Genomic DNA, 27,900 nt, shown 5'->3' on the forward strand with positions numbered 1-27,900 from the left:
CATAAATGTCACCAATAATTATATCTATCAAGCAAAAATATCTTCAGTAGTGGTCAGACATCATGTTTTGACCTAATTGTTACCAGAGCATACATAGATTTTTCTACTTTTCTTTTTCCCAATTAACATCATACTGCACGCTCAAAATAGTATTTCTTTGATAAAAAAATGATATGATTAAGTTTGTTTGCTCAAAGGGTTGGGAAGGTTAGTTAGTGACTCTTGAAATGTAGTCATAAAAAAAAAACACACGTTTGCTTTTAAATGAATCTAATAAAAAAGAGGCATCTCCACTGCCCCTCTAAATTAATTTTTCTTCTTAGTTGAATTCTCATGGGCAAATGATCAATAATTTCACCAATTATCAATAACTTCCACTTTGTTTGGGTTCGTGTTCTATGGCTTAAAAAGGTCCTAAGGTTCTGTGCACTTTAAGTGGGCTTCTGCTCCCTGAACCAAGGACACAGTAAGTCTTAGTGACGCACATACTACCCAGGAGGTCATTTTTTTCCCTGCTGGCTGGGACAGCGCCGACGTATGTGTGGCCTGGATAAAACATCAGTCTAGTTTCTGGCTAAAGAGAGGGAAGCATTTCCTCTCTAAACTTAGAGACCAAGTTTGTACTTCTGGAGTGTATCTGAAGGTCATAGCCTCTGTGTTTCCACATGTGTGCAGTCGGCTAATGAGGGCTGGGAATTCTGAACACAACCATCTACAAATTGTTTAGAGAACAAAGCCCAGATGAAACCATTTGCCACACACAGAGCTTCAGGTAACGTTTTGCCTCTTGAGTTAAATCTCAATGAGAAAGCTTTACGTGCCTTTCCCATTGTTTGTCCAAAAAATTCAAGGAGCTGGCAATGTCAAAGCAAAGTGGTAACCATGGAGGAACATGGATGCCAAGCCCTAAAGGATGTTCTAGTTTCCACTGCATAAGGAATTCATAGCTGCCTAGTGATAACAAACTTCAGATTGAAAAGAAATCCAACAAAACATACTCGTGTCCTAAGAGTCACTTAATTTTGATTACAAATATAAAATGGCTGCCTTGCTGTTACACTACATCCTACAAAAATCCCATCAATGAAAACAGACCAAATGCAGATGACGCTGCTGGAGAATAAAATAATTCTCTCAATGGTCCCAGTAATGAGGACTTAGTTATAAGATCAGCATCTGGAAGTAGAACATCACGCCTTAGATACATAATTCTCAGGGACTAGGCAAGAAAGAAATGGGAGTCAGAGTCTAAACATTGTAACAATTCCAAGTCAATACTTGGGCAAGGGATTCTAGAGTGAAGTCAAGGGAGTAAAGCATGTGCCTAAATAGTGCTGTTCATGAAACTAAACACAGATGCTTCAAGTTTCTTTAAAACACAAGGGAATGAAAGAGCAGGCAACCTTTGGGTTGGAGTTAGAAGCTTTAAGGCAACTTGGGACAATAGAAAACTATGTGGCTGGGGGAAGAACCTTTTGAGAAAAACCAGACTGAAAGAGGAAAAACTGACACAGGCATGTGTGTGTTTTGGAGCAAGATCTGGTTTGTGGATAAATGCAAAACATTCAAAGTCTTTTTGATCAACCTTTTAGAATCCAAATAAGAAATTAGTTGTTTGTCCCTGGGTTCATCCATCAAGGAGATAATGACCCCAAAACACTGTCCACAGCTAAGTGCAAACTATTTAAAGGAAAGAGGGGAGGCTGCGTAAGTAATTGGGATGGAGTAGCCTCTTCAGAGGTCTTAACCTTATCCTCATGAGCAAACACAGGAGGCAAGCCAAACAGAACTTAAATATGATGAAAGAGAGCATTTGCTGTGAAACTCTACCACATAGGCTCCTCAAGGAAGCACACGGCTCATTCTGAACCCCGAGAGGAAGGGGGATTATCAACCACACTTTGTCTTCCTACCACCGCCCATGATCCTGTGATCTTTTCCCACTTAAAACTGATTAAACTGCTGCTCACTTGAAAGTTAACACAGGTAAAAAGGCTAGACATTTGTCAATTAACTTAAGTGCAAAATTGAAGTTAACAGAAAGCCATACTCAAAATAAAAAAAAAAAAATGGAATGAAACAAAACGATCAAACTATTTTCAAAAGATGCCCGTGCTTTCAAGGCACGGTCTGCACACTCTTTTATAGCTATTGTTAGTAAGTGACAAAACAGAGCGAGAGCCCCCAGTCAATACTGTTTACAGTGGGATCGAACTGGATGGGTAAAAGGTGTTGCGTGTTTTGTTTTCGTTTTTTTTTCAAACTGTCCACCTTTACACGAAATCAAAACATTGTCCCTGTGACTACCTGTCATTGATAACATCCAGGACCATGTACTGGAGTCTTACTTATGGGGATTATTTTAAAGTAGGGAGAGCAAATAATGGAGGGCTAGACTTTGACCAACTTGTATTTCGAGGCTGTAGAACGTTGGGAAAGTTCTTCAGTATCTCCAGGTGTGCTTCCTCATCAGCTCAATGGGCACAGCAATAATTCTTGGAGTTATTTGATACCCATGCAAGGAAGCATAAGCTGTTGAAAGTTGAAGAATGTGCATGCCTTCAGGGGCCCCAACAGGTACATGAGTGAGTGAGGGGAGCTGGTTTTAAGACAATTAACAGTGCTTTAGCTTCTACTAAATGTAAGAAAGGATTCACATCTAAATATTCTTAAGCAGCGTCATAGCTAAACATTCCTTTAGACAAATTTACTCTTTCAGTGAATGATAGGAACGTTCAAAGAGACTTACAGACTCCAGTATGCTCAACTACCATTTGACCCAGTCTGAGTTGCACAGCATATTAGTATACATATATCTTCTGCCCCCATAACCACTGCTTACCATATTTCTGAGGACCCTAAAGCTCGTCATCAACTCATCCCCCCAGCTCACTGTGGTAAGTAAGCAGGTCTTTTCTCCTGGGCAAACAAATCAAAGACACCATTCCTGACCCTTACTTTTAGAATGCTTTTTTTGCTTTGTTTTGCTTTGTCTTGGTTCTTTGGTGTGTTTATTTGGTTCACTGATTGATTGGTTGGTCACTAGGTTGGTGGAAAATAGGTTGAGGAGTTTACTTCCATTGCTTAAGGGAATTCAGATGGGAAAGATTAAAAAGTGGCCAAAGGCTGATAGGCCTGATAGCCTTTGATGCTACAAAAGACTACAGTGTAACAGAGGTACTAAAAGGCTTCCTCCCCAGAATGATAAACTATGTTCTGGTTTTCCACAGGTCTGTATTTCTCCCAGCTCATGTACCACACTGGTTTTTTTATTGTCTACAAAAGGTCCCTTGTAAACTGAAATCACCTTATCTGGAAAGCTATACTCTGTATACTTTAAAGAAAATTTCCTTAACAAGAACAGGGTCGAAGAATTGGCTCTTGTCTAGAAACTTGGGGAAGACATAGAAGAATGATAGGCTGAACGAAATGACATGGAATATAAATAAGATATATCCAGTTGTAATACGGGTGCCTGGGTGGCTCAGTTGGTTCAACAACTGACTCTCGATCTCAGCTCAGAGATCTTGTGAGTTTGAGTCCAACATCAGGCTCTGTGCTGATGGCATGAAGCCTGCTTGGGATTCCGTTTCTCCTTCTCTCTGTTCCTTCCCCGCTTGTGCGCTCGCTTGCTCTCGCTCTCTCTCTCTCTCTCTCTCTCTCACACAATAAATAAATAAACGTTAAAAAATATTTAGTTGTATTAATAGTTGACATGAATAGTTCACAATTGGTGGCAATACAATGATGCAAAGTATAAATGTTATTTTTTACACAGATTTCAAGTCTACACATATTTTATCAATGCTTGAACTTGATATCAAACCTTTTATTTGATAACTGCATATGCAAAGCTAACTCAGTATGACTTATCTTACATTATCCTCCCACAGTAGAGAAAAACCACAAAGAACCTGACCACTATCTAAAGCATAACAGCTTCCCTAGGACTTCTTTGGTTTATGTAACATAGTGGATGCTTAGTTACATACCAGTATAGTGATTTCACTTCAAGCTTCTTTTAGTGAAATTACATTTTATTAAATTTACACTTTATGGCAAATCTTTAGATAATGGTTTTTAACATTCTCTTAGGGATGTAAGCATCTCTTAAATATTTTTTTGCCTCCGTCTCCACACACACAAACACACAGGTGTAAGGACATGCATGTGTAACTACGTATATATAATAAAAATATAAGTAAATACATTAATATATAATAACATGTATGGGTGTACATCCATTTCACCTGGAGTTATTCTCATTTGATTCAAAACAATGATTAGACGTTGAAATAGAGTTTCATACGAGAAATTTTGGCTTCTTAAGTTTCTCTTTAGTCAGGAAAAAATTTGCAAACCATTTATCTGATAAGGTTAATAGTCCAAATATATAACAAACTCAGAAACAAACACACAAAGAACCCTATTAAAAAATGGGCAAAGGATCCGAAATTTTTTTTTCCAAAGAAGACACACAAATGGTCAACAAGTATATGAAAAGATGCTCAGCATCACTAACCATCACAGAAATACAAGCCAAAACCACAATGAGATATCACCTCACACCTGTCAGAGCGGCTGTATCAAAAAGATAAGATACAACGAATGCTGATGAGGATCTAGATAAAAGGAACCCCTATATGTTTTGGGGGGAAACGTAATTTAGTACAGCCATTACGAAAAGTAGCGTGGAGGTTCTTCAAAAACTAAAAACAGAGCTATTGTATGATCTAGCAATCCCTCTTCTGGGTGTCTGTCCAAAGGTTATGAAACCAGTACCTCAAAGAGACAACTGCAACCCATGTTCATTGTGGTATTATTCACAATAGCCAAAATATGAAAAATACCTTAAGTGTTCATCAACAAATGAATAAAGAAATTGTAGTATACAAATACAATGGAATATTATTCAGCCTTAAAAATAGAAGACATCTTGCCATTTGTAACAACACAGATGAATCTGGAGGACATGATGCTAAATGAAATAAGCTAGCCACACAAAGAAAAAGCAAAGAAAACAATGATCTCACTAGTATGAGGAATCTAAAAATGCCAACTATTTAGGGGCAGAGAGCGATTATCAGAGACAAAACATTGGGGGAAATGGGAGATGTTTGTCTAGGGGTACAAAGTGGCTGCTGTGTAGGAAGAACGTGTCTAGAGATCTAATGTACAGCATAATGATCATAGTTAATACAGTACTGAATATTGGAAAATTTGTAAGTAGACTTCAGGTGATCTCTTCACACACACACAAAATTACTATGTGAGGAGATGGATGATATGTTAATTAGCTTGACATAGTAATTGGTTTACTACATATAGGTCAAATCATCATAGTGTCAAATGAATATATACACTTTTTATTTTGAAAAATAAAATTAAGGGCACCTGGATGGCTCAGTCAGTTAAGCATCTAACTTTGGCTCAGCTCCTGATCTCACGATTCATGAGTTTGAGCCCCGGGTCAGGCTCTCTGCTGTCAGCACAGAGCCCACTTTGAATCCTTGGTCTCCCTCTCTCTCTGCCCCTCCCGCACCTCAAAAATTAATATTTTAAAAAATAATAATAAATAAAATTGAAAAAGTTTCCTCTAGTCAAATCAGTAGCGATTTCATCATCTGTTTTTAATGAAAATATACAGAATTAGCCATCATTTCTTTAAATGTGATATATGAAATCAAAGATTTTCCGATCCTTAACCCCTTGTCACTCAAAAATACCTCATAAAATCCCTTGAGAAAATTTTTTAATAGTATTGTTTTAAAAAGCCTCTAAATTCACCTCACAAAATTCTCTTTTTGCGAAAAACATTTTTCCTTTCATTCATTCCTTCAATGATAAGGTATACTTTCCACTTCACTTATCTATTGTAATAGAAGTACCCCAAAGACATAAATTCCAAGGTGCCTCAGAGTATGTTTCTCTTGGAATTTTATCACGCGACTTCGGTACAGTCTCAAATGTGGTTATTTTCCACATCGTCCTTAAGCCCAAAGCTCAGTATGTTCTTTAACATTGCTTCCCTCAAATCTTTTGTTTCAGCTCCTGCTTTTCACATAGTGGACAAGCCCTGAGAATGTAAACCGCTGTGATATCAGCAACATCTTATTATTTCTTCTTGAGAGAAACTGTATCTTTGTCAGTATCATAGGGAGGTATTCCAAAGATGCTTCGTGAACACAGGTTTCTTCCAAAGGGCTGACGTAAGCTGAATGGCCAATAGGTCTACCTGGATGTCTAGTAATTAAAATGAGCTGCCCTTTTCCTAAGAGAAGTAGTTCAAATTAAATGCAGACCCGGCCTTTTCTCTCATTCCACAGCACGGGAGGAAAAGACGCCAGTGTTTAAAATGATCATATGAAATAGAGACATTGTATCACCAACATTTTACAGATAAAGAGACACTTGAGCTGACTTAGAGCCACTCGCAGAACCGTAATAAATGATACATTCACCTTTCAAATTCAATTTGCGTTTTTAGAGTTCTAGGATTTTTTTTTAGCCATATGCATAAGTTTTTCTCTTTCATACCCCAGGGTTCTCATTTCTTTACTAAAGGAGAGAGAAAAAAATAGCTATTTTAATAGCAACATGAATAACCAATGAGTCAATAAGAACAGTGACAAGGATCAAATCAGATGATGATTGACCTTACCCTAAATTAAATATGCCTTCACTGTGATTTCAAAACTAAGAAAGCAAGAATCTTTAGGCTTTCTTTTTCTTTTTACCTCTGAACTTGTGACATGATGGAGTGAACAACATAACAAAGGGTAAATAAAGAACCTATTTTTTTCAGGGTTTTTTTTCAGAACCTGTTCAACTCAGAATGAATTCCACCACCTGCTACTGTGTCAGAATGTGTTTGTCCTCAAAGACATAAGGTTTGTAGGCGTTGAAAAATCCTAAGGACTATCATATAGCCACTACCAAAATGTATGAAAGAAACATCCTTTAAGTACTTACACTTTCTGCTATGAACAAAGCCAGGCTCAATAAATATGTGTTAATTCACAAAATACACATTCCTTGAACATTTTAAAGGTACTCAGAATTGCATTAAATCATGTAAGATATGTAGCAGCTCTAGACAGTACGGTTCCAATGAGAAGAAATCCAAGTCCAAGGCCACAAGAAAACTTACCTGATGTACCAGATACATTACAAACATGGTTCCACATAACTGTGAAAAATACTTTCTTCATTGTAAGGTAACTTCATTTGACAACTGAGGAAACGGATGTTTAGAAATGTTACGTAACTTGTCCATGAGAACTAAAATTACTACTTGGAGATTTTCTCAGTATATACCTCATTTGGAAAATCCCTCAAGAACTAAGTGGGGTTTCTTTTGGAAGACCTACGTATTTTGAAATCCTATATTTATTTATAGGGTATTACAAGCTTACATTTATTTTAATAAACTGGACAAACACATATATTTTCCATTATAGATTATATTTTGCACATTATTTAAAATGTATTACCATTTTTTATTTTGCATATCCTTAGGAAATCATTGAATGAAAACAGAAATTCAAATAAGGGATAATTCCACCTCATAAAATAAATATTCTCAGTTAAAATGCTTATTTTTAAAGAGTAACTCTAGGAAATTTGTGTATGGGTATGCCTTTGGTACCCCTGTTTTTTTTTCTTTCAGAACTATAGAACATATACCCCTCCACGTTTATTCTTTCCATTGATGCAACATCAAAGGCTCTCAAAGAGAAAGTCTCTGGAATCTAAGTAACTACTCTGAACTGTACTATTTCCTCAATAACTTAGCAACAGAAAATAAGTCCTGTGAGAACCCTGAGGAGTTTTATAATCTAGACTATAATTGTAAAAACAAGAGTGATTAGATTGCATAAGATCTTTGACTCCAGATTTTGCTTAGAGGTGATAGTATTGTAAAGTGTTTAAGTAGGAGGGAAAGAGTCTGCTGAGAACTTCTTGAGAAGGTTAACTGAGGAAGAAATAACTGACACAGACTAGCAGAGGTAAAAAAAAGAGAGAGTATTTTATGTTATTAACAAAAGTCGATTTCTAAACATAGGGAATGAAACACAGAAGCAGGAAAGCAAATAGAATATCTGAACAAAAGGATTTCTGTTAAGTTAAAAAGTATGGATTAGTAAAAGTCATGTTCAGGCTATGGGAGGAAGCAATAGGACTGCACCATTTTACATTGAAGCCATTTTAAACTTCACAAAAAAATGTTAATTTTTTTTTGCCAATAATGTAATTTCTGCATGTGCAAAGAATTAGGAAAGTAGGTTATAGTATTAAATGCTGCCAAAAATAATTTTATACTTAAAACAGCAGGATTACCCACTGTATTTAGTATCTGTGGATAGTTTTTCTTTTGCCTACTATGTATATTAACAGTGATTACAAGCAAATGCTGAGTAAATAGACAGCTATAAAAGACCTTTGAAGAAACGTGTAGTTGTATGACTCCCAAATATAAGATAAGTATATATTTTGCTTTACATTATTTCAAAGACTTCTTACACAGAATAACAACAATAATAATAATAATAATAATAATAATAATAATAAAGAACTCTCTAAAATACTTAATCTGTTGAATTGAAAATGACAGGATTGGAAGGATTATTTTTAATAGGAGAAAACATCTTTAGTTTTGTTGTCTACATGAGCTAGAGACAACAAATGGAGACCATTTACCTTCAAAGATGTTATTCTTTCCAAACTATGGCTGTAACACAATAAAAATGGGGATTTTCTCAAAAGAGGTCCAGGGCGAAAATGTCACGTAAAACATACCTACAGGGTGATTCTAAGTAAACTTGAGGTACTGACTGAAGTTAGTAAAGTTTCTACACAAACCAACCTTTTCTGAAATGAAAATAAAAGTCAACATCAATACCAAATGAATGTTTATATATATTGTCAATGCCAATATATGTTTATATATTGATTACCTGTGATTGGTAGTAAAATTAATACTGGAATAAATTAAACTTCACAAAAGAAGCTCAGGGAAATATCACACATTTCATTTTCCAAAGGGAAATGCAGTTGTCTAAATACAGATGATTTTGTCTTTTTTTTTTTTTTGTAACCTAATCCTATTATTTGAAAATTGAATAAATGTGTTTTTCAAGTCATTTTGCTTCATGGGCTTCCTGCTCAGTAGACTGTGAGCCCACCTAGGGGAGGTGCCTATTCCTCTCAAAATGTAATTCCTTAGTCTCATACATTTCACAGAACATTTATTTTAGTTTGCACTGATTTGTGGAGATAACAGGTACTAGAAATGAGGCTTTCCATAGTGTTTAGTTTCTTCCTTTACTTGCTTTGTTTCTATGTGGACAAGCCCAGGGTAGGTATGCTATTTTCTGGAAAGCAAATAGTTCCATTTACACATATACCTTCTACCCAGGTGCATGTCCATAGACAGAGGCCGCCTCACACCCTACAATGACTTTACACAAAAATATGACAATATATAATATCTCCTCCTTCCTCCAGGTTCATCGGATTTAATACAGAAATCCATACTTCCCTCACTTGCTATATAAAAACTCCCTGTCAGTGAATAAGGAAGTAAAGTAAATGATAAATAAATTGAATATTTTCAAATCTGTCCAAGAATATGGCCTTATACTCAGTTACATAGAAATGTGTTTTTTTTAATGTGTAACACAGCCATGAATCTAGAACTGCCAAATGGATTCATTCACACCCCTCCTTGAAACCATTTAAGACGGTTCTATCCCTCTCTATAAAATTAGCAGAGCATGCAGAATTATTTTTCTTACACAAGAAATAACAATTTATGATTCCATTTAATAAAGAATGAATGATGTCCTCCATGGGTGAGTTCAGAACTTTTAGATACTTGTCTTCAACTTTGATTTTAAGGGCCCAATGAAATGTTAAAGGCAACATAAGCTTCCATAAACATAATTCAACCAGCTTGTGACAACAAAGGCAGAAGGGAGTATTTCAAACTCTTAGAAGTTGGTGTGCTTGGCACAGGCTAACTACACTTATATCCTATGGCTATTAGGCCTGGAAACTTTCTATGGAATATCCATTACTCATTCCCTCTGCTCTGAACACATAGCCTGTCAGAAAAATGGTGTGGGGAGGGGTTCAGAGGAAACCAAACTTAAAAAGCAGGAAAAGGCAGAGACAAGTAAATTCATTGAAGATTTACACCATGTTTTCAAGGGCTTCCTTCATTTAATTTTCCCTGACTTTTTAAATTAGCAAATATACTTGACCCGGAGGGAAACACAGGGAGGAAAACAGAAGAACAAACAAACAAATAAACAAACAAACAAAGCCCTGCGAATCTCTGTGACTTGTACAATAGCTCTTATTTGGTCCTTGCATTTGAGTATCTGAATGAACTGTGGTCTGCTTTTCATTACTCTCCATCTGGAGCTGTTGCCTGCTTTGTTCAGCAATTTCTGGTCATTTTGGCCTGACGGTGACTGTTGTGTTTTATGTTGCCATATTTTACAGAATGAAAGCTGCCACAGCCACCACCCAAGAAAGAACAATCTTGAAAACGAGAGGTTATGTTGAAAGGGTTCTCCTTGACCCCTTCTGGAATAGAGAGTAAGCACTATTCTCTGGGCCTGCCTACTGTTTGTAACTTCAGGGTGTGAGTGGGATACAAGTAGCGAACAAAAGCCTTTCTTTCAGATACTAAGATAGGGTAAGCATCTAACATTGGGCTAATACATCAAGGTTCATTTGGATGCTTTTTCTTTTCATCTCCAAGGAGACTGGGGCATTTACTTCCTCACACCCCACTAAATACTAACTTGCATGTAAATATGCTGCTTGTGTAACAGCTCGTGAAAAATTGAACTCATATCATATCTTTAAAAGCAAAAATAAATAAATCCTGTCTTCCTAATATTTGGTTTTAATTGCATAGCCTTAGTCTGGAGGCAAAGTTGCAAATGATTCGGAAGGAAGTGTCTCAGAGAAGACCAAATCCAATTTGCATTCTCTAATGACAAGCTCCATGCTGTTAGTGATTTTGTTTGAAAAAGCCAGCTCATCCTTTCCATCTCCTTCCTTGAGAAAGCCATGGTCAAGAAGAACTCAATTTCTGCGCATTATGAAAAACAAAAACAAAAACAAAAACCATAGCATTCTCTCCCAATCCATTGCTATTATCATATGACATTATTTTACAAAAAACAAAGAAACATATAGTCGTAGGCTACCAGTAATTCACAAAAAGGACTATCAAATATATATAACTGAAACCAGATCATTGTTTCCAAGAGTTGTTTTTTGTTTGTTTTGTTTGTTTTGCCTGAAAAGGCAACAAATTTGGAGAAACATAAAATAATAATCTATCACCCATATTCCCACCACCTTAAGACATTTTTTTTTTACTATTTCTAGTATTTCATACCACAGCTGACACCAGGTATCATTGAGTGCTATCCATGTATACCTCATTTAATCATCAACTCAGGCCCTATTATTATCATCATTTTATAGATGGGGAATTGAGGCACCCAGCAAAGTTGAGTCATTTACCACAGGTGGCGCAGCTACTAAGTGGAGAGGCGGTGTTCAAAGCAGGCCCTGGCTTCCCCACAGACATAAAGATAAGGAATACTTAGTCTCAAATATTTACTTTGCTCCATATGTATTTTATACATTATTTTGTATTCCTCCATATTCATGTAACTTCCTATAATCACTATGTTCATAATCTGACATAGTTTAAGTCTTCTTTCCTATCATTGTAATGCTTGGATCAGTTGTATATGCTCCATAAGCTAGAATTGGGAGGTTGCCTATATTTGTCCCAAGATAGAGAATGAAAGAGGGCCAAGCACGTGCATATTTATACATTCTTTAAAAATCTGTTTGAATACAATATGTGGGACAACAGTCTCCTTGTAATTACTAGTATCAATAATATTCCCTTTATCGTTCTTTCAACACTGACTTTTTAAAAAGACTCTACCAATTTCCGATGATACCAGTGAAGACGGGTGAACCAGGGACACAGGAAGCAGAATTGGAAGGCCTGCGTGAAATAACCTCGGCTTCCTGAGTGCATATAAGCTATCATTACTTTCATTTGCACGCTCCCAACTGTTTCCTAACTCACCCTGAGGACACTGCTCCTTTGTAGCCCTGTCGACTTTTCTTTTTCCTTCTAATACCTCTTCTCCCAGTGGATTATAGTGAGGAGTCCTCCTTGCTCCTATGTCCATCTGGTTTCCCTCCTACCTAAATCTCCAGTTTAGAATCCTCCATCACAAAATTTTATAACCAGTGAATCTTCATTTTCACTATGGTCTACAGATGCCCAGTATCATTGCTCACACCTTCTGGTTTACTTTCCCCAAAACTATGCCTGCTTCAATTCTTGGCGATTTCAATAAATATTTAGATGGTTGTTTCAACGTCTCGTTTATTCAGTTCTTTGAACTGCTCAACGATGTCACATCTTCCTCCCAACCTCAGAAATGTGCTCCCACGTTATCATTAACAACTATAAATAATTTTCCATAAATATAATTGCTGCCTCTTCCCAACTGCATGTAGTTTGTACGGGTGACCATTTCAAGGGCCAGAAGGAATACTCTAAATAGGACTCAGAATACCATTAAAATAGTATTTTTCCTCAAACATGAAAGTGACAGTAGTATCTTTCTGACCATGAGTGCTTAACTTTTAGGATACCCACCTCCACATGCTTGATGAAGGTTGTAATTCAGAATCCCTACTGTTAACCCACAGACTCCAAATGCTGAGGCCAGAAAAGGCAACTGGAGACTTCTATCCGTATTATGTATAATGACCACATATTAACTCTACCTTTTTCACACCACCCTCAAGGCAAAAGGTCTAACAGCCCTCTGCCCTCCCATGAAGTCATCTTTAGCTGCCCTTTTATTAAATGATCTTCCTAGGTGGTTCCATGGTTCCCTCTTCCTTCCTTCCTTTCTCTCTCCTTTTCCTCCCTCCCTCCCTCCCTCCCTCCTTCATCTCCTTCTGTATTTATTAGTGCTTATTATGAGACCAGGAGTCCCCAAACTACTTTTTAAATGCATATCACAATGAATAAAAATATTTTGTATCAGCAAACCCAAAATTTACACATTTATATGTATAAAACATATGCATTTGTAAAATTAACTAATATGTTCTACACCAAACAGAGAGAGTTGATCTAAAAACAAAGAGAGATATATTCTAACATTTCCTTCTAGCATCCCCAGCTGAGAGTTTAGCATTGCTCTACAACACCTCACTTTGAAGATAAACTTTCTAGATTACACAGGTCCTGTCTTCATTGAGTTTAAGTCTCTTTGGAGGAAGAGACAGAGAATGAGGGAAAAAGAATTAAATAAGTAGTTACAAGAAAATGTGGACAGGTGTGTTAGGAGTTTCCATTCTAGTTATGTGGGTCTGCTCAACTACATTCTGAAACTCTTTCTTTCAAACACAGACCTTTCCCACGCCCATCCATTCTGACTTGCCTTTATAAACTTTATTCCCCCAAAAGGAATCTCCACCTCCTCCTCTCACAGTTTTTTATGTATATCTCCAGTATAGATACCTCCGTTATACTTTCAGGTACTTTAGGCTGATACGCTGACTCTAATAAGTATGTTACGATCCGTTTCTTCATTTTCTTGTTGGTTTCCTTTTCAAATTGAACTATTAGATGACAGAAACCATATCTTACTATTTTTCGTCTTGTAGTACCTAAGCACCTAGCACATTTGTGACTTTACGGGAGACGTGGAATGCTGTTTGTTTGTTTTTTAATTGCTGAATAGAACCTGAATACTGTCACCCAGATAGGCTGGGAAATATCTTCAGTGTATGAGTGCCTATTCCTAAAACATATGCACATTATATCTGTATGTGAAATAGAGGCAGTGTTTAGAATGATCGTGGCTCTACCATACTTCTGGTATTATAAGAAAGACTGGATTACAGGAACAACAAATAACATATGTTACAAGAAGCATTCCAATTTCCTAGTAAGAACTGAGTCATGCGAGAGAGACCATACAGATTTCACAAATAATATAAAATGCAACTCATGAAAGAGTATGGGATTCCCAGACATGAGGAGACATGAGTCACAGATATAGTCAAATAACTTCAGAAATGTTTGCAGGGGGGAAAAAAGCCTTAATGAGATGCCAACTCAGATCCCGAGAGATGCTGACAGCAGAAGCTTAGACACAATGGGCCCATCAGTAAATTCATTCCTAGTCAACCAATGTCACTAAAGCTTTAAGGAACAGATAAATTAAAACGTGCTTTGCATGGGGAAGTTCTCCCCAGAGTTCCTCATTTTTATATAGGAAATCAATTTGCATCACTGATGATATCATTCAAATCAGACAACCCCAAGTTGTTAAGAGGTAATTTAGTTTTACGCTGAAGCAATTTGATACTTGTTCTGATTTGTGATTTTCATTTTGTTTGTTAATGAAAAAAATTAATGAACAATGTTACTAGAAATACGACTCATCAAAGCCTTGGCATTATTAAAGAGGTTTGCCATATTCTGTACATCGTGATCATTGTGCAGCTGGTGTCTGGACTTCTGCCTTAAAGGAGACATCAATGGAACAGGCTAGGCAAGAGCCCAGGGTATAGATGCCCTTACACATACCTTTGCACTGATTTGTGTTTTTGTCCAGAATTGCCTTTGTGGATACAATTTTTCCATACCTGACAAAGAGAGAGAGAGAGAGAGAAATTCCACGTTATTATAGCCCAATGAAGACGCTTAAAATACCTTAAAGAACGTCGGTGCACACACAATTGAGCAGGAATAAACCAAGAAAACAAGCACTGTACTCCCATTTCACACCTGGATGATCACTTTTCACCAGTTCTTCTTTATAACTTGAGAATGTGCTTCCCTACGTAATCACTGGGTTGAGCCTTCAAAAATAAACCTGTCAGCCTGTCATAGGTGGCTGAAAGGGGGTTGTATGTGATTGTGATCAAAGTAAATCACACTGCGGATTGCTGGAGAAAAGCACAGACCTTGGCCCCAGCTTGAACAGGGCTTACATCCAGCTCTGGCACTCACCTAGCGTTGTAACACTGAGCAGTTCAACACAACTTCTCCAAACTGGTTGTTGTTTTTTTTTTTTTTTTTTCATCTGTAAAAATGAGAATTGTAATACTTCCCTTTCAGGATTTGGGAGAGGGTTAAATTGAAAGATTAAGAGTTTCTAGCAGTGCTCCTAAGATAAATAGGATTTTTTTTGTTTCTAAAAATATATAGTGTGAGTTGAGACTAAAGACTGAATTTTGAATTCTCAATACCTGCCACCATATGTAATAGGAGCTCAATAAATGTTTGCTATAAACAAATGAATGATACAGGTAATCCAATGGTACTTCATACAACAATGGAGTTTCTACCAGAAATACATATAAGCATATTCATTATCCTATCATCTCTTGCAGAAGACCTAGTTTAGGTTTCGTTTTTTAAAAGGTGGTTAATATGGAGAATGAAATTCAATCTCTTTAAGCCTGTTTCCTGAGGCATAAATGATAGAACCAAAGAAGATGGCTTCTAAAAGCCTGTCTTTCTTTAGGATTCTATGAAGGATGCTTCTCAATAATCATGCTAACATGGAGAAATTATAATGCAAATTTAAGCAACAAGTTCACTAACTACTCATTTTCATGTTCAAGATTTCAGCCATGTCACAAAATATTTGGCAAGTTTTCTTGTAATTCTGTGTTCCTAAGCAAGTGTGAGAATATATGACAAATAGTAAATATCCTATGGAGTAATAAACTAGGTTCCCCCTCACCACTGTTTCTTTTGCATTTATAATCCCCTCTTATTAGGTCATTAACTCCTTGCAGTATTTTGGTGGTTATTTATTAATATTCTAGTGTTGATAATGTCATTGTACTAGAAATGTCTTTGCCTCTTTTCTTTCCCCCAGATGTTTTGTCCAAGGATGAATTGAGGGTCCTCTAGAAATTTACAGAATTAATTTCATTATGAAAGCAATACCGTTGATAGCTTTGAAAATCATTCCAATAGGAGCCAACCTATTAACAGGTCATACTAGGAACTAGAATATACTTAGATGAAGGCGTCTGAGATAATTCCCACCAGTCACTTCCATGCTCGCGGTTAAAGTCAGCCAGACTGGCATGAAGCTGTCCAATAATGAACTGAATAGATTCTCTCATCATAATCCTGACATTTCAGCTACCACTGCATTTTCTACACCACTACAACTATAACTCTATAGTTAACTAAATCAAAGAGAGCATGGCTGAGAGTATCTACTACTATTTTGTAGATATAGAAAGTATAGTCTACAAAATCAGTAATTTGATCAAAATCACATAATTTGTGAAAGGGAGGGAACTGAATATGGGATTCTTAAAATGGGTGCAGTGCTTAACTATTATATCATCTGCCTCCAAAACAGAGAAGCTACATATATCGACTTTTCTAGTTTAATCAACCTTCATGTTTTTGAGAATCCAGGTATTAGACTCCAAGGCAATAGTGGTTAATATGTTGTGGCGACAAACAGCCAAGGCTCACATCTCAGTCCAGCCTGGGTATATCTGATTGGCTAAGTAAGCCTTAGGTATGCTTTGTATCATTTCTCTATAATTCTGTAAATCCATTTATTTAAACATTCATTTAGACTATTATGTAAAATTATGTACATCTACGTATAAATATATAAAATGATTACAATAGTATCTAGGGTTGTTTTCAGGGTTAGGTAAGGTTTACATAAATGAGGATAACGGTGGCTGGCACAGAATAAGTACTCATTAAATATTAGCTCTTCTTGCAATTATTTCATCCCTGTTATCTGCTACATAAAAATGTCTCTAGTCCTTGCATTCTCTGATGTTGATAAGAAATGGAAGGGGTTAAAATTCTGTCCCAAATGACAGCTTAAAACATTACTACATAGACTGTCAAAATCTTACACTAAGAAATTTGGCAGGTAAAATTATTTACTAAAAAGGTAATTTACATTTACCCTTTATATTGTTATTTTTAACGTTAGGGATGACATTACTATGTTCTCACTGTACTTAATCATACAAATACCCCCACAGGTTTAAAGCTTTTATGTGTTTGGTATGTATTCCTGAAATGTCTATTACTTCAAGTCTATTATGTTTTTTAAAGTTTCTTTATTTATTTTGAGAGAGAAAGAGAGAGAGAGAGAAAGAGAGCAAGTGAAGTGCAGAGAGGGAAAGAAAGAATCCCAAGCAGGCTCCACACCATCAGCGCAGAGCCCGACTCAGGGCTCGATCTCACAAACCATGAGATCATGACCTGAGCTGAGATCAAGAGTCAGGTACTTAACTGACTGAGTCACCCAGGCACCCCATGCCTATTATTATGTGAGCCCGCTTCCTCCAAAATTCCTCATCTTCCAACCGACCACCCTCCCCCCACCCCCCAACCACCAACCAACACAGTCTCTCCTTCAAGTTGTATTTCAGCCCAAGAATTTCTCTTTTGGGAAAATAACCAGTAAAATAGTGTCATATTTGAACTGTCTTTCAGTCCACAAGGGTTCAAGGTATCTATAACTGCACCTACTAATGACAATTATGCTCGCTAAACTTAGGCTATTCGGGCAAGCAAACATTTGCAAGATTACACGTATCTTTGTGTAGAAAACAAAAAGGGAGAAGAAAGGGAACATTTGCTGAAACTTTGTTTCCACACAAAGCACCATTAATACAGTATGGAAGAAGTAAAAACCAGAGGAAGAAAAAGAATTTAGAACATTTATAACCATCTCACATCAGGCACACAAACCCTTAAGACAAAAATACTTCTTAATTGGTTTCTAAAGCTACTCCTGAAAATTTTATATATAAAGTACCTTCCAAATTAAAATTTAGCTCTCTCTTTTAAAAAGGAAATTAAAAATTACTGTATCTCATAGTGAATTACATCTCCCAATGGGACTTTTAGCCTATGGTGTGCATACTGTCCTAGTATAACAATATTACTTGGATGTCTTTCTTTTCCTTCATTAAATGTAGAATATGTAAAAAAAAAATAGCTATCTTTTTTTACAACCAAGAAGGAAAAGAAAAAGAAAAGAAATTATTTCTCATGGAAAGCATCTGTGAGTATTTAAAAAAAAATTAATGTTTATTTTTGAGAGAGTGTGTGTCAGCAGGGGAGGGGCACAGAGAGAGGCAGACACAGAATCCGAAGCGGGCTCCAGGCTCTGAGCTGTCAGCACAGAACCCTATGTGGGGCTTGAACTCACGAACTGTGAGATCATGACTTGAGCCGAAGTCAGACGCTTAACCGAATGAGCCGCCCAGGCGCCCCTAAAGCAACATTTTCCTAAAACGAAATTTTATGTCCCAGTATGCATTATAATATTACTGTAAACGCAAAGTCACTCACTCACACACACACATACACATCAAAAAGCAAATTACGCTATTTCTTGATTTCCCTATTCCTAATTACGCTCCAGGCGAGGCTTTCAATAGTGCCAAATCTCGAAACAATAGGACACAACTGAGCATATCTGACTCAGCCACCAACCTGAATGGAGCTAAAGGAATGTAATTCCTTGGCTCAGTTACAGTATTCTGCATTAACAATTATTTCACAAAGCTGGGATATGCTTTAAACAACAAGAGAAGGTATTTAATGGGCCATTGGTTCCAGTTCGTGTTTGAACTCTCACGATGACAAACAGGTACTTTCTGCATGACTGGTGCTGTATTCTCCATGCTCTGCAAAGTCAACATCTGATGGAGGTAAATAAAGTGTGGACATTTTTTTTAAGACCCAAACCACCGTAAACAGAAAAGCCACCAATGTACTATACCTGTGAAGAATTCTATTCAACTTTTCTTCCTGATCTTTTGTCAAAGTAACTAATGGACTACAGTAAAAACTGCTGTATAGACTAATGATACATTTTTACACACTCTGAAGAAAAAGACCTATGTCTGCGGCAAAAGGTATTTCCAAAAGTAAATTATTTCATTTATTTCCTCTTCCTCTTCTTTGGGTTTAGAGAAGACTGTTAGTATTCATAAAGTCTTTCTTTATGACATCCCTGAGTAGAAAGCAGAATCTGGTATACAGAGAAAAGTATTATTTACCTAGAATTATTATAAAAATTTTAATTTGTAAAATTAAGTTATTTTTTAAATATAAATTCTATTTTAAAATATAAAGGAATTATATCTCTAGAAAGAGGCTATTTCAAGAAGATGCCTGGAAATAGACAGCTGAGCACTGACACCATGTGCATTCTGGCTCCAGAAGCTTTCAGACAAATCCGATCCATTTTTCCATGCTTTCATTTCATACAGCGAGAAGAGATACAAGATTATCCACAGTCAACTTCCTCCAGGGGGTTCAACTTCTTGAGGGAAGCACATAAACGAAGTGAGTACATTCAGTATCTTCTCTTGGCCAATGTGTGAAGCCGCTAATTCACGGTGCTAGGATGCTTTTGGACATAAGATATGTGACTCCATACAATAATATCTGCATATTCAACAGGTATCGTGAGTGCCCACACATTCTCCAAATCCAGCCATGTCCCAAGGAACATGTTCTTTCTATTCTAAGAGGACTCTGTAAAACAGTAGTCATTCCACAGTAACTGTCCCCTGATTGTATTTTATGTATTCATAACTGAGTGTTATATATTTATGTATGTGTTGTCTATTAACTCACTTTTACTATAGCTTGTCAACTCAAGTTTTACATTTAATTTTTTAAAGAATACTCAATTCTTTCTGGCATCTACTCTTATTCTTAAACAGCATTTGGGTCAAACTATTTGTTGATACACTTGATTATTCCACAGGCAACCCTAATTTGAACTAATAGCATTTTTTATTTTCCAAAGTTGAAAAGAAAATAGAGCTATTATGGGTCTACTCTTCGTGCATTATGAAGACATCAAATTGGTGGGATCTTTCTATAAAGAATTTATTTTTAAATCCTTTTGCTGAATCACCCACTGTGTATATTAATTCAAAAAAAATACAGGCAAAGACTGAAAATAGAGTCTCCACAGTCAATTAACTCCCAGCTAACTCATTTTTCACGTGCCTTCTGTATTGATACCAGACTCGAAAAAGGTACTGCATTTATTTAATGGATGAAACATTATCCTTTCAGAAAATGTGGCTGTTTGTCTACTTCTTGATGGTTCATTCATTATTTGGCATTTAGGGATGCTAATGGAGTATATCTATGGCTTTAGGGATCGAGGAGGATTGTGGTGGGGCTATGCATTTGACGGGCCACGTCAACCAGGTTTCATCTACAAAAGAAGTCCACAACTCAATAACATTCTGAAGCCTTAGAAAGTTCAATCTACCATCGAGAGGCCAATGCCAGCAATAACTGAGTCAGGCTGAACTATGTCCCCTCAAAACTCATGTGTTGAAGTCTTAACCCCCAGTACCACAGAATGTAACCCGTATTTAGACAGAGAGCCTTTAAAGATATAATAAAGGCAAAGCAAGGTCATTTGGGTATCCTATGACTGGTATCCTCATAGATGAGGACAAAGATAGGCACAAAGGAGAGACCACGTGAGGACAAAGGGAAAAGATGGCCATTTGTAAGCCAAAGGAGAGAGCCTTGAAAGAAACAACCCACCAACATCTGGATCTCCTACTTCTCACTTCCAGAATTGAGAAAACAAATTTCTGTCATTTAAGCCACGCAGTGTGTAGTATTTTGTTACGGTAGCCCCAGAAAATTTATATAATAATGTCTTCTCCAAACCCTGGAAAGCTTTGGAAAAGGCTTGAAATGAGAATATTTAGACCACTCTACTCCTTTAAAATCCTTTGCTCAATGATTTTGTAGTTGGTCCCTCCAAGCCCTAACCTAACACTTCAAACTCTTTGTCTCCCAACATACGTGTGGATAACAGAGGCCAAGAAGTATCCCAGCATCAGCTAGTGCAGGGAACTAATAATCTAGAACCCGGTTCTTGGCCTTGTAGTCTGGGCATTCTTCTCCTCCCCTCCCTTCCCCAACCCAGAGATAATAAAATTCCTGCTTGAATCATGGATCTATACCAAGGAGATTTCACAAGTCCATTGTGCAAACTAAAACGTCATTTATTAACTAATAACATGAGAATAACACATTACAAAGAACACAAAATAAGACTCTCTAGCTGGGAAAACTGAAGAAAACATCTCAGAAGAGGAAGCGTTTAAAGAAAGGGCAATGCTTTGGCAATCAAGCTTTTTATACTTCTTAGGGATAATAAAAGCAATTCTAAAAAAGAGTTTTAATTTCTACATCAGTGTATTATTTAGTAAATTACTATTTTCACACTACAAACAGTTTCACCAAAATTCCATGGCTATAACACTACATTTACAATCTGACCGACTCTAACACAACGGTCCTAAAGGAAGGTTAACATGCACCAGAGTTTCTTGGAGGGCTTATTAACACAGAGACTGCTGGCACTACTCCCCAAAATACTGATTCAGTAGGTACAAGATGGGTCTAAAGAATCCGCATTTCTAACAATCCCAGGTGACGCCAGGTGACGCCAATACAACTAGACAGTCTTTTGAAAACCACCACTTCAAGAGAATGGCACACTAACAGCAAAGCACGTGTGGTTCATTCTCTGCAAGACTCCAGAGACTAAGGGAGCTTTCTGCAGACATGGAAAACGACTTTCAAAACTGCAAACATTTGCTTTTGATAAAATGATAGCCCATGTTTAAAAGACAGAACAAAATTTTTTCAGAGTTTTTGCTTGTATACATATATATGTAATATATATATATATACACACACATGTATATATACGTATAATACATATATATGTATATATATATACACATGTACACATACATATAATACACACACACACACACATACACACACACACACACACACACACACACACACACACATATATATTTGGAATTTTTTCAGGTACTTTTTAGAAAGAAGGTCCAAAGAAAACACATGGGAAATGTCTATGTTAACTCTCTTCCTTCACCTAAAATAACTAGTGGCTAATCAGTAGTTTGATTGAATTACAGTGCTAATTTAGTAAGAGAACTGGCAGATAATGATTAGAACTGTTTAGTGCTTTTGCTCATTAATTACAAATGGTTGTAAACCCAGAAAAGATATACCAGACCAACAATGAATACTTTCAAATTCTAAAAGAAAACAAAACAAAATCATTAAGCTCCTGGTTCTTAGAGTTAGTAACTCTTGCGCAATGCTTCAGATGACATATTTACATTAAATATTTAGGGTATATACCCTACCTTCTTGGTGAAAACTTGTGAAAAAGTGGTTTCCATGCAAGCAGGATTGAAATGACATCTTTTGGGTACTTTCTGCAACCGATCATAGCACATTTCAGCATGTTTAACATCCTTTAACATTTGGTCTGCTAATGTGGAAAGACAATGGGCTTTTGTCTAATTAATATGGACTTAAATATGAACTCCACCACCCATATGATGTGGAAAAAATTACTCAATGGTTCTGCGCCTCAGTTTTCCTGATCTGTATAACACAATCACTAATATCTGCTTTTAATAGTGACTGTAAAGATGAAATAAAGTAGTATTAAAATACCTAGTACAGGGGTGCCTGGGTGGCTCAGTCGGTTAAGCGTCCGACTTCGGCTCGGGTCACGATCTCGCGGTCCGTGAGTTCGAGCCCCGCATCGGGCTCTGGGCTGATGGCTCAGAGCCTGGAGCCTGCTTCCGATTCTGTGTCTCCCTCTCTCTCTGCCCCTCCCCCGTTCATGCTCTGTCACTCTCTGTCTCAAAAATAAATAATCGTTAAAAAAAATTAAAAAAAAAATTCCTAGTACAATATGTGGCATGTTGACATTCCTTCTGTTCCCTTACTAAATCCTGCTTTCTGCTTTGTTACCTACATACTTACTATATAGCATAAAAACGATAACTTGGATAACATCTCTCTGGGTGTTTTGTGTGCTTTTGTTGTTGTTTCAAGGGAACTCTATGCCACATGTGGGGCACAAATTCAGGACCCTGTAATCAAGAGTCACATGCTGTACTGACCGAGCCATCCAGGTGCCCCTTGGATACTCTCTCTTGACTCTTTGATAAAGCCAACATGGTCAGGTTAAATGCTTGCTGAAGCCCCCTTAGGAAGCACATGTGTTAGCATTCACATGGCTTGTCATTTATATTCTGAGTCAATTCACAATTTCTTCTTCACTTGCTCATTCTCCTCCTCGCAATACCTAATGACTTGCTTCACCCACACTCCAGTCCCAGCCGTGTCAATGCTGCCTCCATTACCTCCTCAAAGGCTTTGCCTTCTAACCTTCCCACCATTGTACTTACTCTACCACCCCTTAACCTTGGCATTCCCTGCTTGTCACTGCTGTTAGCTCCTAGTTTGTTCATGTGCAGTTGACTGTGAACAGTACTCTACTCCTTGTGCTATTTTGTCTTCAAGAACTCAATCCAAGTCGCAAGGTCTTCTCTACGTGGTTTTTAGATTTGAGATTTTAAATACCTCCTTTATCAGAACAAAAGCTGTCTTGTCAGGAATTTAAAGGGGTTCCCCTTTAAAACCTCTCTTGGGGCGCCTGGGTGGCTCAGTCGGTTGGGCGTCCGACTTCGGCTCAGGTCATGATCTCGCGGTCCGTGAGTTCGAGCCCCGCGTCGGGCTCTGTGCTGACAGCTGGGAGCCTGGAGCCTGTTACAGATTCTGTGTCTCCCTCTCTCTCTGCCCCTCCCCTGCTCATGCTCTGTCTCTCTCTGTCTCAAAAATAAATAAATGTTAAAAAATTTTTTTTAAATAAATAAATAAATAAATAAATAAATAAATAAATAAATAAAAATAAATAAACAAAACCTCTCTAATTTTCATCCTGATGTGTTCTATCTGGTTGACACTCATTTCTGTAGCACCTTCAATGGGTCAGCCCCTGTTCTGAGCTCTTTAGATATATCCACTCTTGTCAATCATCACGACAGCCTCATGAGAGAGACTCTACCACTACCTATGGTTTATAGATGAGGACACAGAGACAGAGACACCTAAGTAACTTCTCCAAGGTCACATGACTAGGAAGCAGCAAAAGCAGAATCAAATCCCAGGCAGCCTGATGTCAGAGCACACAGTCTGCCAACACTTCAATCTGCTGTCTCTCAGTTCCAGTGCTTCCTATCCTCTCTCAAGATAGCCTCACTCCTCCTGTTCTCTCCTCCAACTCCCATTCATCCCTGCCACACCTTTTTCTGGCCTGTTTCCCTACATATCACCTATGTTTTTCTGAAACTTAACCTTCTTCCAGAGCCAAGGCTCTTTCCCCTCTGCCTTCGCTTGAACATTTGCAGATCCTCTCCTTCTACATACAGGCTATAATCAGGTTTCTCTCTTTGCATTTCTTGCCAGACCTTTCTGAAATGATTGCTCTGCTCGTGCTACCTCTTTCTGTTAATTATCTATTTTTTTGTTTTACTTAACTCCTAAATACTGGCTTTTATCTACTGAGACAGAACTTTGAAAACTAACTAGTAACTTCTTAATAAATAAAATTACTGTTATCATCATCCTTGACTTCTCACTATCATTTAGCTTTTGGGGGGGGGCGGATATAATTTAGCCCTCTTAAATACCTTCCTCTTGAAATATTCGTTTCTTGGGTCCAATACATTACATTGACTTGGTTCTTATCTTCCTTTCTTGCAGACAGTTGTCCCTTGATTTACCTTCTTCACTTTCTCCCTCTCCCACTCCAGGTTCCTAAAAGTGGGTGTACCTCATGCTTACCCCTCAGCCTACTTGTATTTTGGTGCTACAGTATACGCAGCGCTGGTAATTCTCAAAAATAGCATGCATCAGAAGAGTCTGTATGGCTTTTTATAACTCTGGGCCCCAACCTCAGAGTTTCCAATTCAGCTTCTCTGGAATTGTGTGCGATCAGGCACAAGAATTTGAATGTCTTAACACTGAAACCTCAGCAGAGACTCTCCAATGAGAGCCATTTGATTTTCCCCGTTGGGTGTTAAATGGTCATCTCAAATGACACAACATATTCTGTTTTCTCCCTACTCTGAAAACATTTCTAGGGAAGAAGCAAGCGAGGTAGCAAACTGTTCACAGGGTAGAGATTACAGAGAACTGGAGATCTCTAGCCCAGGATGAAGGAGCATCTGTTTTTCATCTGTAGCCATTGTTACCATGAAGGAGTATGATCCTGATGCTGCTAGGCGTCCTGATTTTTTTTGAAAGAAACCTGGATTTTCTAGCAAAATTTTTCAAAGTTTAAGTCTCAGCGTTTTTGTAGAAACAATGTGAAAGCCAAATAAAACTGCTCTTGTAGATAGACTTGAACCTGAAGACCATCACTTTGTGATGTTGGCACCAATGTCTTCCAGCCTCTCCTCTCTCTGAATAACATAGGCCCCTCAAGGGTAAACTGCACGTTCTGACTTTCTGGTCTACTGGCTTTTTTTCCCAAATCTGAATAGTTGTGCTCACAGCCAGTATATAATCACATCATCATCATCATCATCATCACCTCCACCATTATTTATTATTACTGTTATTTTACTGTTGTGTGACATAATCTTCTTGTTCTCTATGAGATTGTCTCTTTAACCAGACCTTGATTTTTCAGGGGTCAGGCTTCTCTGATCGTCTTTAAAATACCCAGTGTAGAGCTTGATGCATAATAATCCTCTCTGAAAAATCTGTTGATTTTTAAGTCACTTTTACGGACCTGCCAGTGTTTTTCTACATCAGAAACACCAATGAATGACGGGACTACCCTTATACACAAACACGTATGTTTCTACCATCAGTTGAGCACCTGCTACATGCCAGCCACTACACAGAATATATTAGCTATTTTATTCCGAATTCTCACAACTACCTAAGAAGTCAATATTAGTATTCTGATTTTTTAAAGATGAAAAGAGAAGGTAGATGTATTAAGCTACTTTCTCAAGCAGACACAGCTATTGAATTATACTGATTACATTTAAATTCAGGTGCATTTGGCTATAAAACCCTTACTCTTTCCTTGATATCGCACTGTCATCAATACATAATGAACAAGCCTGGATACGAGTCGGTCCTCTGGCCTGCCAAAGGGCCACAAAAAGATTTTTAAGTCTTTTGCAGATGTTGGACATGATTAGTCCCCTGAATGGCAGAAGAATGACCCACATTCACTGGAAATAGTATAGCTGGACATTCTTCATTGATTGTTAAAACTCATTTCCAAAGAAACCTATTCCTTAAAGAAGCTTGTGACTTCACAGCATGTAGAATGTTCTAGTAGGACTGTGAATCTAGTATCAACTGAATGCACAATGAAAAACAGCATCACAGCAAAATTTTGCTGTTTGGGAAAGATATCGAACCACAGATTCTGAAAATTCTGGCATTATCTATGCCCTCAATAGTAAAAGAGAAAACCGTATCAGATGTGCAGCATATGTAACCATTTTGAGGGCCATATTTCAGAAGCAGTGGAGTTGAGCTGTTGAGAGCACACTCTTGGTTTCCACGGTATCCCCTGGTACCAAAGAATGTAATCAGGTTCTCAGAGAAATTTTGTGATGGTGCTGATTGCTATTAAAGTAGTAATTCCCAATCCTGCCATCATCACTTAGCTTCATTCTAATTCCCTCTTAGGTTTTCTGTGTCACTACCCTCACCCTCCTCATCACAACTTGCGTGACATCTTTCGTATGCCTATTCTCTCTTCCCCAAACAGCTAATTTCAATTTTGGTTATAATCCAACAGACATTGAGCATATTCATATTAGCCAGTGCACTCTATCAGCAATTGTGTTGATGACAAAAATACAAAATGCATTGTATTGTTCTACACTGTAACTCATCCGGTCCTGATATTGAGGATGAGTTACTCATGGGTAGAGAATAGGTCTTACTCATTTTCTATCCCTGGCCTTACACACAGAACTCACTCACTAAGTGTTTGGTAGATGAGTGAACAAATGACTGAATACTGCAGATCCAACATCAGATAAGACAGTCAGGATGGCAATGGGAATCAAGTTTATCTGGGCAGAGATATATCTCCCACTTCTCACGTAGCAAAGTATATATCCAACTGATGATGCTACATCACGTTTTATATCTTATGTTCAGCACATTCACTGCCTCTCATTCAAAAAGAGAGTGGGCTGTAACATCACTCAGGAGCCAAACTAAGACCTAGTTTTAAAGTCTTTACTGTAAAGTGTTTTATGGCACTATATTATTTGAAATCTACAAAGAGACCCGAAGAAGAAAGTGACATAAAATACTGAGAGACAAATTTCATATAGTACAGCAGCTGCTGTAAGGTTTTAATGGATACACAGTTTTTACTCTTGGAATGAGGAAGTGCCTAATACAGGGGACTCCATAGCAGTTCCCAGGGAGATTTGTCTGTAGAAGAATGATAGTCTTGAGCTGTCTGTGGAATCTTTCTGAGCTTCATCACTTTCAAAAATGCATTTCTGTGATTAAGTAATACAAGATTCCCACTGCGTCATTTAAAAAAAATCAGAACTCACAATGGGAAAAATGGACAAAACCATACAATGTAGAAAGAAGTGGGGCCAGGAAGGTAATTTTTTTTTAAAGCTCACAAATACACAAAGCAGAAAAGATGAGAATCAAGCCCAACTTTCAAGTAATTCTCTTATCCTTAATTCTAAACACTTATCAAACAAAATACCCAAGTGGATAGGAACACAGCCTTTTCTTTTTTTCTTTTTTTGTCAACACATCCATCTCTGCATTAAGTTGTGAGAAGTATATTGGACTAAGCGGCTCTGTGTCACTCTCCAAGATTCAGACTCTGTGGATCAATAGTAGGAAGCCCACTGTCC

At 37.4% G+C, this 27,900-nt stretch overlaps 1 protein-coding gene across 5 annotated transcripts in view; it reads right to left on the reverse strand.

Moving 5' to 3' along the window:
* RBMS3 (RNA binding motif single stranded interacting protein 3) overlaps positions 1 to 27,900 on the reverse strand; it is a 695,735-nt gene that overhangs the window by 479,467 nt on the left and 188,368 nt on the right. For all 5 annotated transcript variants that reach the window (XM_047100003.1, XM_047100000.1, XM_047100002.1 and 2 more), the window contains exon 3: positions 14,663 to 14,721. In XM_047100003.1, coding sequence (XP_046955959.1) covers positions 14,663 to 14,721 — 59 coding nt within the window. The remainder of the gene's footprint in view (positions 1 to 14,662; positions 14,722 to 27,900) is intronic.

Source organism: Lynx rufus, unplaced genomic scaffold (assembly GCF_022079265.1).
Source record: "Lynx rufus isolate CCGP_SWC_20201006 ecotype Redwood Valley unplaced genomic scaffold, mLynRuf1.p SCAF_5, whole genome shotgun sequence".
Taxonomy (NCBI): domain Eukaryota; kingdom Metazoa; phylum Chordata; class Mammalia; order Carnivora; family Felidae; genus Lynx; species Lynx rufus.